At 34.6% G+C, this 14,123-nt stretch overlaps 1 protein-coding gene across 3 annotated transcripts in view; it reads right to left on the bottom strand.

The window, feature by feature from the left end:
• TFEC (transcription factor EC) overlaps positions 1-14,123 on the bottom strand; it is a 99,343-nt gene that overhangs the window by 34,570 nt on the left and 50,650 nt on the right. The window contains exon 1 of one of the 3 annotated variants that reach the window (XM_065939606.1): positions 8,210-8,322. The exons of the other annotated variants lie outside the window; for them this stretch is intronic. Within the exon in view, the coding sequence (XP_065795678.1) occupies positions 8,210-8,275 (66 nt within the window). The 5' untranslated portion in view covers positions 8,276-8,322. Of the gene's footprint in view, positions 1-8,209; positions 8,323-14,123 lie in introns of those variants that run through there. 3 annotated transcript variants of the gene reach the window in all.

The following is a 14,123-nucleotide window of genomic DNA, read 5'->3' as shown; positions in this document are numbered from 1 at the left end:
ACTGGTTCCAAATAGGGAAAGGCTGTATATTGTCACCCTGCTTATTTAACTTACATGCAGAGTACATCACGAGAAATGCTGGACTGGATGAAGCACAACTGGAATCAAGATTGCTGGGAGACATACCAATAACCTCAGAAATGCAGATGACACTACCCTTATGGCAGAAAGTGAAGAAGAACTAAAGAGCCTCTTGATGAAAGTGAAAGAGGAGTGAAAAAGTTGGCTTAAAGCTCAACATTCAGAAAAGTAAGATCATGACATCCGGTCCCATCACTTCATGGCAAATAGACAGGGAAACAATGGAAACAGTGACAGACTTTACTTTTGGGGGCTCCAAAATCACTGTAGATGGTAACTGCAGCCATCAAATTAAAAGACCTTTGCTCCTTGGAAGGAAAGTTATGACCAAGCTAGACAGCATATTACAAAGCAGAGACATTACTTTATCAACAAAGGTCCATCTAGTCAAGGCTATGGTTTTCCAGTGGTCATGTATGGATGTGAGAGTTGGACTGTGAAGAAAGCTGAGCGCCAAAGAATTGATGCTTTTGAACTGCGTTGTTGTAGAACTCTTGGACTGTAAGGAGATCCAACCAGTCCATCCTAAAAGAAATCAATCCTGAATATTCATTGGAAGGACTGATGCTGAAGCCGAAACTCCAATACTTTGGCCACCTGATGTGAAGAACTGACTCATTAGAAAAGACCCTGATGCTGGGAAAGATTGAAGGCAGGAGGAGAAGGGGACGACAGAGAACGAGATGGTTGGATGGCATCACGGACTCAGTGGACATGAGTTTTGAGTAAACTCAGGGATTTGGCAATGGACAGGGAGGCCTGGCATGTTGCAGTCCATGGGGTCGCAAAGAGCTGGACACGACTGAGTGACTGAACTGAACTGATATAACCATATAACTCCATATTAAATGTAGATAATATCAGTATGATAAGGTTGGAATAGTAAGGAACTGAGTGAATGTAAAAGTGGTAAAAAGGAAAAAAGTACTAAAGAAAAACATATTAAAATATGTGACACACATAATAAAATAAAATGAGAAAAACAGGTGGAAAATATCTACAGTGATAACAAATGTAAATAGGTCAAATTCCTCAGCTAAAAGTTTGACAGTTCAGTTAAAAAGATAGTGTTTAGATTTATGTAGTTTACAAGAGACACAGCTGTAAGGACAAAGAAAACACAGGATTGAAATTTAAAAGATGGGAAAAGATATTCCCAGCAAATTATAACCATAGGAAGCTGATGCAGCTACATTAATATCAGATAAAATAGACTAAAATTAGAAAAATTATTAGGGGTAGAGATAGTCACTATCTAAAAATAAAGAATTCACTTCTCCAAAAAGGCACAGCAATTATAAGCAGATGTGTACCTAATAAAACAGGAAAGACTGTAACATTTTCAGGAAACATACCACCTGAATTTTGTACAAATATTTCCAGACAATAGAGACAATATGGAAACATAGTATTGGAAGCAAATGAGAAGCAGAATGTTTGAACTACAAGGAGAAATAAATAAATCCATCAAAATAGTGAGAGATTTCAAGATATTTCTTCCTGTTTTTGAAAGGTCAAGTAGACAAAAATAATCAGTAATGTTCTAGTTTTGAACAATAAAAGTGAAATCTTGTCCTAGTAGACATGTATATAGTTCTGTATCTAAAAGTTACAGAATATACAATATTTTCCAAGTACATACAGAACATATATAAATATTGATCATATACTTATCACCAAAAACAAAAAATGAAAAACTTCAAAAGGCCTTGATTACCTAAATGTTTAGAAATTTTTAAATGATTCAAGAGTAAAGACAAAATCACACTGGAATTCAAAAGATAAATGAAAAATATTGAAAACACATGTAAGGAAACTTTTGGAATATGGCAAAGTAATGTTTTGAAGGAAATTTAACTCTTAATTATGAGAAAAAAATAGATAAAATTTTGAAATTTGATAGACTAAGTATATTTCTTAACAAGTCAGAAAAATCGCCAAAAAACCCCAAAGCAAGTAAAACAGATAGTAATATAAGATCATAAATTAGTGAAAAACAAAACAATGCAAAAGACAAAATTTTGTTTTGTTTTTTCAGTTAGCAAACTTGACAGGCCTCTTGTAAGACTAACTAAAGGAATAAAGACTAAACAAATGATATTTTAAATCAAAGAGGGATATAACCATAGTACAACTTAGATTTATGTTTTTTTTCTCAAGGAACAGGAACAAACAAGACAAGGGATACCTGCTTTCACCACTTCTTTTTAACATAGTATTGGAAGTCCTAGCCACAACAATTAGTCAAAGAAAAGAAAGTCATCCAAACTGAAAAGGTATAAGTAAAAATATCTTTGTTCACAGATGACATGATCTAACATTTAGAAAATCATGAGATTCATAAACACACATACACACACAACAGTATGAAAGCTAATACATGAATTCAGCAAAGTGGCAGAATAAAAAATCAACATGCAAAGATATGTTGCATCTTTACACACTAACAATGAACAATCTGGAAGGATATTAAGAAATCAATTTCATGTATAATAACATCAAAAAGAATAAAATACTTGGGAATAAATTTAACGAAGGAGGAAAAGACTTAGATATCAAAAACTAAAAACTGCATTGCTTAAAGAAATTAAAGAAGATATAAATAAATGGAAAGATATCGCATGTTTTTTGATGAGAAGACTTAGTATCAGGGCAGTACTATCCAGAGCAATCAACAGATGCCTCAAATCCACATTAAAATCCTAACAGTGGTTTTTGCAGAAATATAAAAACCAACACTAAAATTCATATGAAGTCTAATGGGACCCTGAATAGTAAAAATTACTTCGAAAAGAACAAAGTTGGAGGGATTAAATTTCCATATTTAAAACTTATTACAAAACAATTGTAATCAAAACAGTGTGGCACTGATGTAAAGACAGACATATAGAGAGTGGGATAGAGAGTCCATAAATTATTACTCAAATATATGGTCAAATGATTTTTTGTAAGGGTACAAAGGCTATTCAATGGGGAAAGGATAAATTCTTCAACAAATAATCTTGAGAAAACTAGAAAGCCATATGCAGAAGGAAGTTGGACTCTTACACCATGAACAAAATTTACTCAAAATGGATCAACAACTTAAACATATGAGTTAAGGCTATAACATTCCTAGAAGAAAAGATAAGAAAATCTTCATTAAATAATTGGGTTTGGTGATGATTTTTTAGGTATAATATCAAAATCACAGGCAACAGCAACAACCAAAACAGATAAACTGGATTTCATAAAATTTAAAACTTTCGTACATTAAAGGACACTATCAAGAGAGTGAAGGGACAACCCACAAAATGGGAGAGATTATTTACAAATCACTTATCTGTTAAGAGATTAATATCTAGCTACATAAAATAAACTCCAATGACTCACAGAAACAGCAACAAAAACATTCCAATTTTAAAAATGAGCAAAGAACTTAAATAGACATTTCTCCAAAAAAGACTTCTAAATGGTCAAAAAGGACACTGAAATATACTCAACATCATTAGTCATTAGGGAAATATAAATCAAAACCATGTTTTACCACTTCACCCTCATTAAGATGATTGTTATGAAAAGAAAGGAAAGCAAGTTTTGGTGAGGATGCAGAGAAACTGTTACCCTTGTGCCTTGCTGCTGAGAATGTGAATGGTGCAGCCACTGTGGAAAATAGTGACAGTTCTTCAAAAGTTAAACATAAATTAGCTTATTATCAGTAATTTCTCACCTCTAAGTATATACCAGTAACAGTCAAAAGTAGATTCTCAGATACTTGCACACAAATGTTTATAGAAGCATTAAATAGCCAAAGGGTAGTAACAACCCTAATGCCCATCAATAGATGAATGAATAATGGATAAATGAAATGTGGATAATGGACAAATGAAACATACCATACATATTATGGTATATTACTTAGCCATAAAAGAGAATGAAGTACTAATACATGTTATGATATTTATGAATCTTGAAAACATTATGCTAAGTGAAATAAGCTGATAGGAAAGTACAAATATATGATTCCATTTACATGAAATACCTAGAATAGTCAAATTTATACAGATAGAAAGGAGAATAAAGGTTATTAAAGTCTGGAGATAAGGAAAATGAGGAATTATTATTTAATTGGTGACATTTTTTAATGTTTTCTGTTTGTAAGAATGAAAAATCTCTGTGAGTGTATAGTGATAATGATTGCACAACATTGTGAATCAACGTCATGCCACTGAATTATACACTTTAAAATGTTTAGGATGGCAAATTTTATGTTATACATATTTTACCATAATAAAAAAGATAAGAGATATTACCTACAATAATTTTCTAATAACTGTGAATGCTTAGGTGAAATACATAAATTTCAAGAAAAACATTATTTAGTAGAACTAACTACATAATAATTAGTAGTTTGAATAGTCTTGTAATTACTGAAGAAATAAAAAAATACTTTAAATACATTACACAAGAAAATATCTGGATTAGACTGTTTTATGGGCAAGACTCACACTTTCAGGAAACATACCATCTCAATTTTGTACAAACATTTCCAGACAATAGAGACAGAGGGAATATGTTCCAATTCATTGAGACTGAAACCATATGAAAACATTATAAGAAAAAATATTACAGATCCATTTTATTCATGACTATAAATCTTAAGTAAAATATTATTACTTATTTAAATTCAAGAGAATATAAACAAGGTAACTTGCCATAATCAAATTGGGTTTCCCATAAATATATTTTATGATGTTAAAAGAGAAAAGAAACCATATGATCATCTCAATAGATTTAAAAAACTATCTGATAAAATTCAATCCAATTTATTAAAAATTATTAGTTTGTGAGAAGGTGACAACTTTCAATAATAGAAAAATATTGCTTTGCCTGTTTAAAATCAATTCTTCCCTATGAGAATTAATTGTTCATATATCCATTTACTCTCATCAGGTCAAATACAATAAAGAACAACATAAATGATCTGACCTAAATTCCACATATGTTTTTTTCTGTTTGGCTTCTTCCCTCTCCATATATTAAATCCAATCTATTACCCAGTTATGATATTTTTTTTCTTTTAAGTTATTTTGTTCTTGTTGTTCAGTCACTAAGTTGTGTCTGACTCTTTGCAACCCCATGGACTGCAGCACACCAGGCTTCTCTGTCCTACACTAACTCCTGAAAAGTGAAAGTGAAAGTCGCTTAGTTGTGTCCCAATCTGCGACCCCATGGACTACAGTCCATGGAATTCTCTAGGCCAGAATATGGAGTGGGTAGCCTTTCCCTTCTCCAAGAGATCTCCAGGGATCAAACCCAGGTCTCCTGCATTGCAGGTGGATTCTTTACCATCTGAGCCACAAGGGAAGCCCAAGAATACTGGAGTGAGTAGCTCCCTTCTCCAGTGGATCTTCCTGACCCAGGAATCGAACCGGGGTCTCCTGCATTCTAGGTGGATTCTTTACCAACCAAGCTATGAGGAACACTAACTCCTGGAGCTTGCTCAAATTCATGTTAATTGAGTAGGTGATGTTACCTAATCATCGCATCCTCTGCCACCCCCTACTCCTTTTGCCATCAATCTTTCCCAGCATCAAGGTCTTTTCCAATGAATTCACTCTTCACATCAGGTGGTCAAAGTATTGGAGCTTCAGCATCAGTCCTTCCAACGAATATTCAAAGTTGATTTTCTTTAGTACTGACTGGTTAAATCATTGGTCAGTTTAAATTTTCTTCCATACTCTCACATCTCAAGATCCTCAAGGCCTTCAGCCTAAATTATGTCCTTCCTTCCAGTATCCCTCCATTCCTCTCAATTAGTTCCCAAATGCTCCTCTCAGACAAACTCATGTTTTGAAATACAACTTTCTTCTGATCTCTCCTAGCTCCAACATGAAATCTAAGTTTTTCCCCTTTAGCTCATATATTAAGCTCAAAATCTTATGTCTAGTTCTCAAAAATCTCATTTAATGGTCCCACATTATCTAATCAATATTATTTATTGCTACTAACAAGTTCTGAAAGATTTCTCATCACCACATACAAATATGTAGACTATGTCCAAAAATAGATTTTCCACTCCAGTGGGAGGGAGGAAGAAAGAGGATAGAATGTTGTCAAATGGAACCTATGAATCCACATATGAAGAATTTTTTAAAGATAATAAAAAAGAAGCATTATCATAACATATATATGCAAAGTCATAGACAGTTGAGTTTTTATTATATGCCCGATATTCAGCTAAGCATGTCTCATAGTAATAACAAATAGCAGAATTTCAAGTAATCTTTATAACAACTTTATGAGTGAAGTCTCATAGTTACCATGTTAAATATAAATAATTAAAAGTCTGAAAAAATAAGTAATTATCTCAAGATCATACAGTTGTAATAAATAGAAGACTTGGGGTTAAAATTTAGGTCTAACACAGAGGCTAGATTCTTTACTACCTATCTGATTGTGGAAGGGACCCTGCCTTAACATTTTTAATTGTAAAAAGTATTTTGAAAATTCAAAATGTTGGAAGCCATTGGAGAATATTTATCTGTTTTATTCTTTGCCACTGCTATTTTCTGCACCTCAAATGTCCTCATACCTTCTTAAATATCAAAATACAATCTACGGGCTCAACTTAAGATTCAAACCATCTCCAACACTCTCCCTTATGGCATACTGGTTTAATATTTTTCTTCACCAAAACACTACAGTACTAGAAAACTTGACCACAAATTTAATAACTTTATTACCACAAATTTAATAAATTGTTGTTATTGTTTCACCCCTCTTCATTTATAATCTTCATTTCTAATCATTTATAAGCAAGGGAGAGGGTACCATTGTATATACTCATCATGTTTCTGAAAATTGATTATTTATCTAAAACCGGTAATTTTCTGGAGATATACACATGTGCATTTGTGTGTGTATAGATACATATATATGCACACATATACAATATGCATATGTGTATTATGTATATATTATATGTGTGTGATCATGTTATGTGTATGATGTATCTATCTCCCAGATAATCTCATTGTAAACACAGAAAAAGAAAGAAAATCATCTATATACTTACATATTATATTTCCAGATAATTTCTCAGAATACAAAAAGAAAAAAACTTATAAATCCATACATAGATGTGAATGTGTGATATCTATATTTCTATATCTGTATCAGATATTTAGTGGGAGTTTCATGGGAAAATGAGGGGAAATTTTAAGTTGTTTGGATTCCCTATTTTGCTTTTCTCTGAAGACAATTATTGTGAATGCAGAATGGCAAAGCTGAACACTAGACTATTAGATAGAATAACTGCAGGCATAGAAAGCAGATAAATTTCAGGAATAATAAGCAAGCTCTGTAGGACAGCATATATCACACAATGTAAGCTCACATAAAAGCGGCACTTAAAAGATTGTTTTATTTCCTTTTGTGTGTTTATTCATTTAAACATGGTAAACTAGATTTTTCCAGTCTTAGGACACTCACAATTGATCTTTCTCTGACTTTATTTTCTTTGTTGAAGCAGGGCTATGAGGTTTGAATGATAAACATTGAAAAGAGAAGTCCCACTGAGTTATTATTTTTTTGTTCTATTATAAGTGAATAAAAATAATCTGTTGGGCGGGAGTGGGAGATTCCTATCCTTGACCAGCTGGCTCAAAACACAAATAGAAAAGATAAAACACAAAACAGAGACTGGTAACATAGAAACTGCTTTTGCATCATATATTTCTTATGTATAGGAAATCTATTATATATATATATATATATATATATATAGAGAGAGAGAGAGAGAGAGAGAGAGTCTACTTAGTACTAAATCAATGAGAACAGTAATTTAACGTAAACACTACAACAAATAATTAATGGAACACTCACTTTTTGAAAAAAAGCTCAAATAAAAGAGCATTTTAAACAATTTTTAACTAGACTACAAAAATATATTTACTATAGCCAGAGCATTAAAAAACTATCTTGTAAGAAAACAAACTTGTCAATACAGCAGATTATAAATTACACTTTCAAAGCTCAACTTCTACATACCTTATTTTATTGACTATTAGTTTATAAAGTTTAAATTCAGTATTTAAGGTGGTTTCATCTCCAAACATTGAAAGAATTCCAAAATGCACTTGCTCACCAGTTTTAACTTTGGAGTGTCTATAACCTTCACAATAGCAATGGTTTTCTCTTTCTCCTTCATCATTTTCTTTTCCTTACACCCGCAAACAAAAACTGGGAGAGCTCTGCAGAAACTTCTAAGGTGAACTTTGGTTCTTCCTTGGACTTTAAGTCTAATCTGGTCTAGATTGTGATTGACAAAAGCTTGCTTGCTGGTGTTACGCAGTCCTTTCAAGTTCCAACCAAGCACAGGGGGTTGTTAATATTTACTCAATCTCTGTCTCTGAAATAGTCTTGAACTATAATAGTTTACTGAGATTGCCAAGTGCCACCGGCATTTACAAAGCTATGATTGAAAAATACCCATCTATGATAAAATAAATAAGTTACTCTTGAAAGGAAGAGGTGAAATGAAGACCAAAGGGTAGAAGTTATAGAGAGACGAGTTTAAATTCAGAAGCTAACAATTCTTTAGCTGGAATGTGGCAGAGGGTCATATCAGGCAAAGGTCCCTTCAGATCCTAAGATTTTTACAGTTCTATGAAATGACTTCCTTCTGAGGCTGCTAGTACCACAGAGTGGGTAAGATTATTGCATCTAGTGTCATATAGGATTGGATTCAAACCCTTACCCAGACATTCACTAACTGTATGAACTTGAGTGAGTTACTGAACTTCTCTAAGCCTCTTTTCTTATTTGTAAAATGCTAATAGGTAATAGTTTCTATCTTATATGTTTGTTGTAGTAATTAAATTTTCATGAAAAGTGTTTTACACAATTCTTGTCCCACAGCAAGTACCCAAGGCATAGTAGCTATCATTACTACTGTTATCCTTATTGCTGCTTATTGCCATTAAAATTTTTTCTAAATGGTAATGCATAATGGAAACAACTTTTAAAAATATTATATGTGAATTTTAAAATATTTGTTTCATGTGCATTTGCTGAGCACCTATCATTTGCTAGGCATTGTACTGGGTCCTGAGAATAAACTAATGAACAGGTCACTCTCTGTTTTTAGGACACAGCAGTGAATAAGGCAGACAAAATCACCAACTTCAAGGAGTTCACATTCTAGGGTAGGAGTAGACAATAAATGGGTAAATAATATAATAAACCAAATGATTTTTGCAACTCTAATCCTAACCATCAGAGGGAATTAAATAAGATACTGATGTAGGATGTGCGGGATGGGGTCTTTCTGCTAGGGTTATTGCGGAAGGCCTCTCTGACAAGTTGATATTGATTAAAGATCTGAGGCATAAAAAGACAGTCATGCAAAGATCTGGGACAAAACCATTCCAAGCCTAAAAAAGGAAGTTCAATAGTCCTAAAATGATAACTTGCATGTCACATTTAGTGAGCAGGAAGAAGGCTATCAAGACCAGAGCCTAAAGTTAAAGGGAAGTGCTGACTATGAAGTGTCTTGGTTATACTCTGAGGATTTCAGGAAGTTAACAGAATGTTAAGCAAGGAGAAACAGGATCTGATTTTTGCTGTGTGAAGACCATTCTGGCTGCTGTGTGATCCACAGCTGTACAGGGGACAGAAGTTGCAGAGAAATTAGGTTTGAGTCAGTTTCTGACATTCAAGTAAGAGATGATGATAGCCTGGAAAAGGGTTTCAGTAGAGTAGCTGATAAGTTGTGAGATTCAGGAAATCTTGGGTCCTGATTATAAACAGTATGTTGATAAATATGGGGATGTGGGAGTAAGAGAATGAAGAAGAATGACATTTTTTGAGGGAGAAGGAAATGGCAACCCACTCCAGTGTTCTTGCCTGGAGAATCCCAGGGACGGGGGAGCCTGGTGGGCTTCCATCTATGGGGTAGCAGCAGCAGCAGCAGCAGCAGTTCTAGATAGGTAGGGAGGGGAACAAAAACTTCTTTTCAGTCATATTAAGTTTGAGATCTCTGTCAGAAGAACAAAAGATGTTAGGGTAGCAGTAAGACATGTGAATCTAGCATTAGGGGAGAGAGCTAGGCTGGAGAAGGGTTGCAGTTACTGATGGAACTTATAGGTACATGAGAAAAGAAGATTTAAGTCTGCGACTAGGAGCACTTTAGCATCTAGAAGTCTATTAGAAACGAAAGAACCAGCAAGGTGGGTGAAAAGGCAAAAAATATAGTGCCACAGAATCCCAGTTAATACTTCAAGAAGGAGAGTGGTCAACCATGGCAAAGGCCACGAAAAAATCAAGTTTGGTGAGAATGGAGAATTTACTATTGGCTTCAGTATTGGTTAGTTTTAAGAGCTCTTTTGGAATTATAGGAAAGTAGCTGTACTGGACAGTAGAGAATGGGAGGTGAGGAAATGGAATCGGTGAAAATGGAAGCAGAGACACTGGGAGGGAGGGAGTGGAGTCATGAAATGGTGTGGTAGCCAGAGAGGAACTGTATTCAAAGGCAATCATTTGATTTGGTTTATTTTTGAGGAATCTTAATAAAGGCAAGTGTAATGCTGCTATTTGTAATCCAATACATCAAAAGAGACTAATGATATAGGAGAAGCTACTACTTAAAGAGGGAAGTATTTGCGAAGGTAAAAATTAGTGGGATCTAGGACACAAGTAGTTGGACTAGCTTTAGGTTATGAGCTGGGACAATTCTATTCAAATAGAAGGGATGGCAGAGAAAATCAAAACAGATACTGGTGGTTTTGTAGAATTTGTGATACAAAGCTAACAAGTAAGTCCTAATCTGATTGCATATATTTTCTCTCTGAAATATGTTGTGATAGAGAAATCAGCTAGAACATGGAGAATGGTGGAGATTTGAGAAGAGAAAGTAGATTAATGTTGTCTCATTTAATGAGAACTTTAACCAAGGAATAACTGTAGTATTGCCTGGTAGTAGTGAAAGCTCCTATGAAATTTTTGTGATGTATTGGAGGTGAGTACTATGAGCAAGGTAGTGAAATTTTATCCATTCAGCTTCTCAGGTAAAGATGTGGAATAAGATGAAAAAATAAGTTTAGTCAGAACTGGGCTTTTGTTAGGAAAAGAAAATGAAGAAAAATGGGTATATGTTAAGAGTATTTGCAAAATAAATGGTTATAGTGCTTAACCAAGCATAGGTTAAGGAAGAAATTTTCAAAATGTCATGAGTGGAAAATAACAGCTATTGAAAAGAGTGATGGAGTCAATTAACTTGGAGTCTCCACTAGCTTGAACAATTGTTGAAGTAAGAAATTAGACTAGGTGCACTGAAAAAAAAATGGAACATAATGGTCAAAAAAATATGAGAGAAAAATGCTATAGAATAGAAAAATACATAATGAGATCTGGGATATCATCATGTAAAGGATGGCTGGAGAGGGAGGAGAGAAATACCATTGACCCCAAGAAGACTGAGAAACTGAGAGGTTTGGTGTTGATGAAAGCACAGCTGATTTGGCTGAATGTGTCTTGCACTTTGGGTCTTTTCAGTCCAATTTACACAATTGTTGCAGTAAGAACTAATTGGCAAGTAGCTAGCTCTCTTGTTTAAATAGAAATTAAGAGGTAACTTCTCCTTAACTATTCTGAGTCTAGTCACTAATTGCACAATATTCATTTCTGTGTCAGAAATACTTGGACTAAGTTGAACTGTGAAAATCCTGAACTAGTCCATTCAATCTGGGGAAGTCTGAAGGACCACCACAAGTGGTCCAAGCTACCCCAGAGCAGCTTCCAAGCTTTCCACCAACAGAAATCAGAATATGAGTTAACATGGGTTAGTTAATCTTACTTTATGCAATGGCCCTGGGATAAATCTTAGCTAAGTGACACCCAAGATTTTCTGTTTAAGTCACAGCAGAAGAACTCCAGTGACTAATAGCAGTCAATAGAGTGCCCCAGTTGTTGTCTAGTCACTAAGTTGTATCCGATTCTTTTGAGACCCCATGGACTACAACCTGCCAGGTTCCTCTGTCCTTGGAATTTTTCATGCAAGAATACTGGAGGGAATTCCCACTTCCTTCTCTAGGGGATCTGACTGATCCAGGGGTTGAACCCCAGTCTCCTGCCTTGCAAGCATATTCTTTACCATCTGAGCTACCAGGGAATCCTTGATTGCCCCCTTGGACTTTGCAGTCTCTATGACAATTAGAGATTATTTGTAAAATAGTTGGCAATGTGCCTGTGGTACAGTAGGTGAGACATTAAGAATAATTACTTTTTAATAATAATTATTATTGAATTATGGCAACAATTCCTATACTCCCAGTTTTCAGTCTTAATCTAGATAATTTATTTTGGCTGCTGGGGCTGCTAAGTCACTCTAGGGTGGGCCCAAGACCCAGAAAAATTGTCTGAGAGATAGAAAAGTGACAAAAATTGCTACAAAAAGAATTATCTCAGAGATTTAACTAGAACTAAAGAAAAAAGGAGCTCTCCTCTTAAGTTTTTAAGTCTGACTGAATGTATCTATCAGTGTACATTTGGTTATGACAATCATAAATTCCTAACACAATTAGCTTACAAAATAAAGGAAAAAAATCTTACATGATGTGTGCAATCCATAGGTAAAGAATTCTCCAGGGTCATATAAGCAGTATTTATTTGCATTCCTCTTGGATTTTCCTCTCTGTACCTTTTATTTTTCCTCAGTTTATTTACCTCCTGGGCAATCAAATGACCACATAAGTCACATCATAGAGAGACAAAACCTTCTCTTTGGTGGGTCTCCTTTAAAGACTGAAGTAAATTCCTAGAAGACTCCAGTAACCTGCTAAACCTCCAGAACTGCAACACAAGCTCATTCTTAAAACAATCCCTGGCTAAGGAAACGGGGCCACCAGGGTTGGCTTAAATTAATCAGAAACTTCCTCTTCCTTGTCAAAGAGTGGATGTCTAAAAAAAAACAGCTGGGTTAGCAAGGACAAACTGTGTGCATGGCTAGGAATAAGCTGTGAGATTGTCTGTTCAATAGCTGAGAATAAAGCCAGTACAGAACAAAGGCAAACTTACAGAGGGATGTTCGCATGCAATATTACTTAGGAATTTATGGATGAGATGAGCCAACAAATTCCTTTCATCCTTACACCCCATATAAGCCAGGTTCTATCATCTAAAACCAAACGTTCACTGGCTAAAATGCTTACTCAAAGCATTCCTCTGAATCTAACAGGTCTTTATTTTTACCCACATGAACTATAAAAACCCTTCAGAATTTCCTATCTCTGTTCTACCAGCTATTCTTATACATTCTCTTTTTTTCACTTCTTGCCTTTTCTTTATGTTGTTCTCTTTTCTTGCTACTTTGCTGCCTTTATGTCTGCCTCTTAAAATCTTAACTTTCTTTCGTAACTATATTTCAAATGTCATCTTTTCCTAAAGTATTTCAGAAATGTCTCAATTTAGCAAGGTTTCTGCTTTACTCAAACTCCAGGGCAACTCTCTGACTAGCTTTAAATATAGATATACACACATATGTGTGTGTATGTGTGTGTGTGTGTCATCTACTAAGATTTAATATAAAAACAGCATTGGCAATAAATATTTTTAATGATTCTCATAACACAGAAGAAAGTAAAGAAAAGTTAAGTGACCTATACCATATCTAGATGACAACGTGGGTTAACATTGAGATCCATGTTCTTTCCCTCACTGTCCCTCCAGTGTGCCTCACCTACTGACTCACTATCATGAGGTCTCTTAATAGTGTCTCACTCAACTTTTAGTTTCCTATAGCACATGTATGATGCTTTGCATACAAGTATTGAATAATTTTTGGGGTAATTGAACTGCGTGGTTTTATTTCTTGTTTCTTGATTTATCAATAATTGTTGGTTGGCCGACAGCAGATGCTTCTTTATATGAATACACAGAGGCCAGTAGTATCTATCTTTTTAGAAGCACATTCTGTACGCTGAGCTGTTCTGTGCTAAGTCACTTCTGTCATGTCCAACTCTTTGGGACCTTAGGGACTGTAGCCCACCAGGCTCCTTCTGCCC

The sequence above is a fragment of the Muntiacus reevesi genome, chromosome 6 (genome assembly GCF_963930625.1).
Source record: "Muntiacus reevesi chromosome 6, mMunRee1.1, whole genome shotgun sequence".
Taxonomy (NCBI): Eukaryota; Metazoa; Chordata; class Mammalia; order Artiodactyla; family Cervidae; genus Muntiacus; species Muntiacus reevesi.
This window is presented reverse-complemented; position numbering and strand designations above follow the sequence as displayed.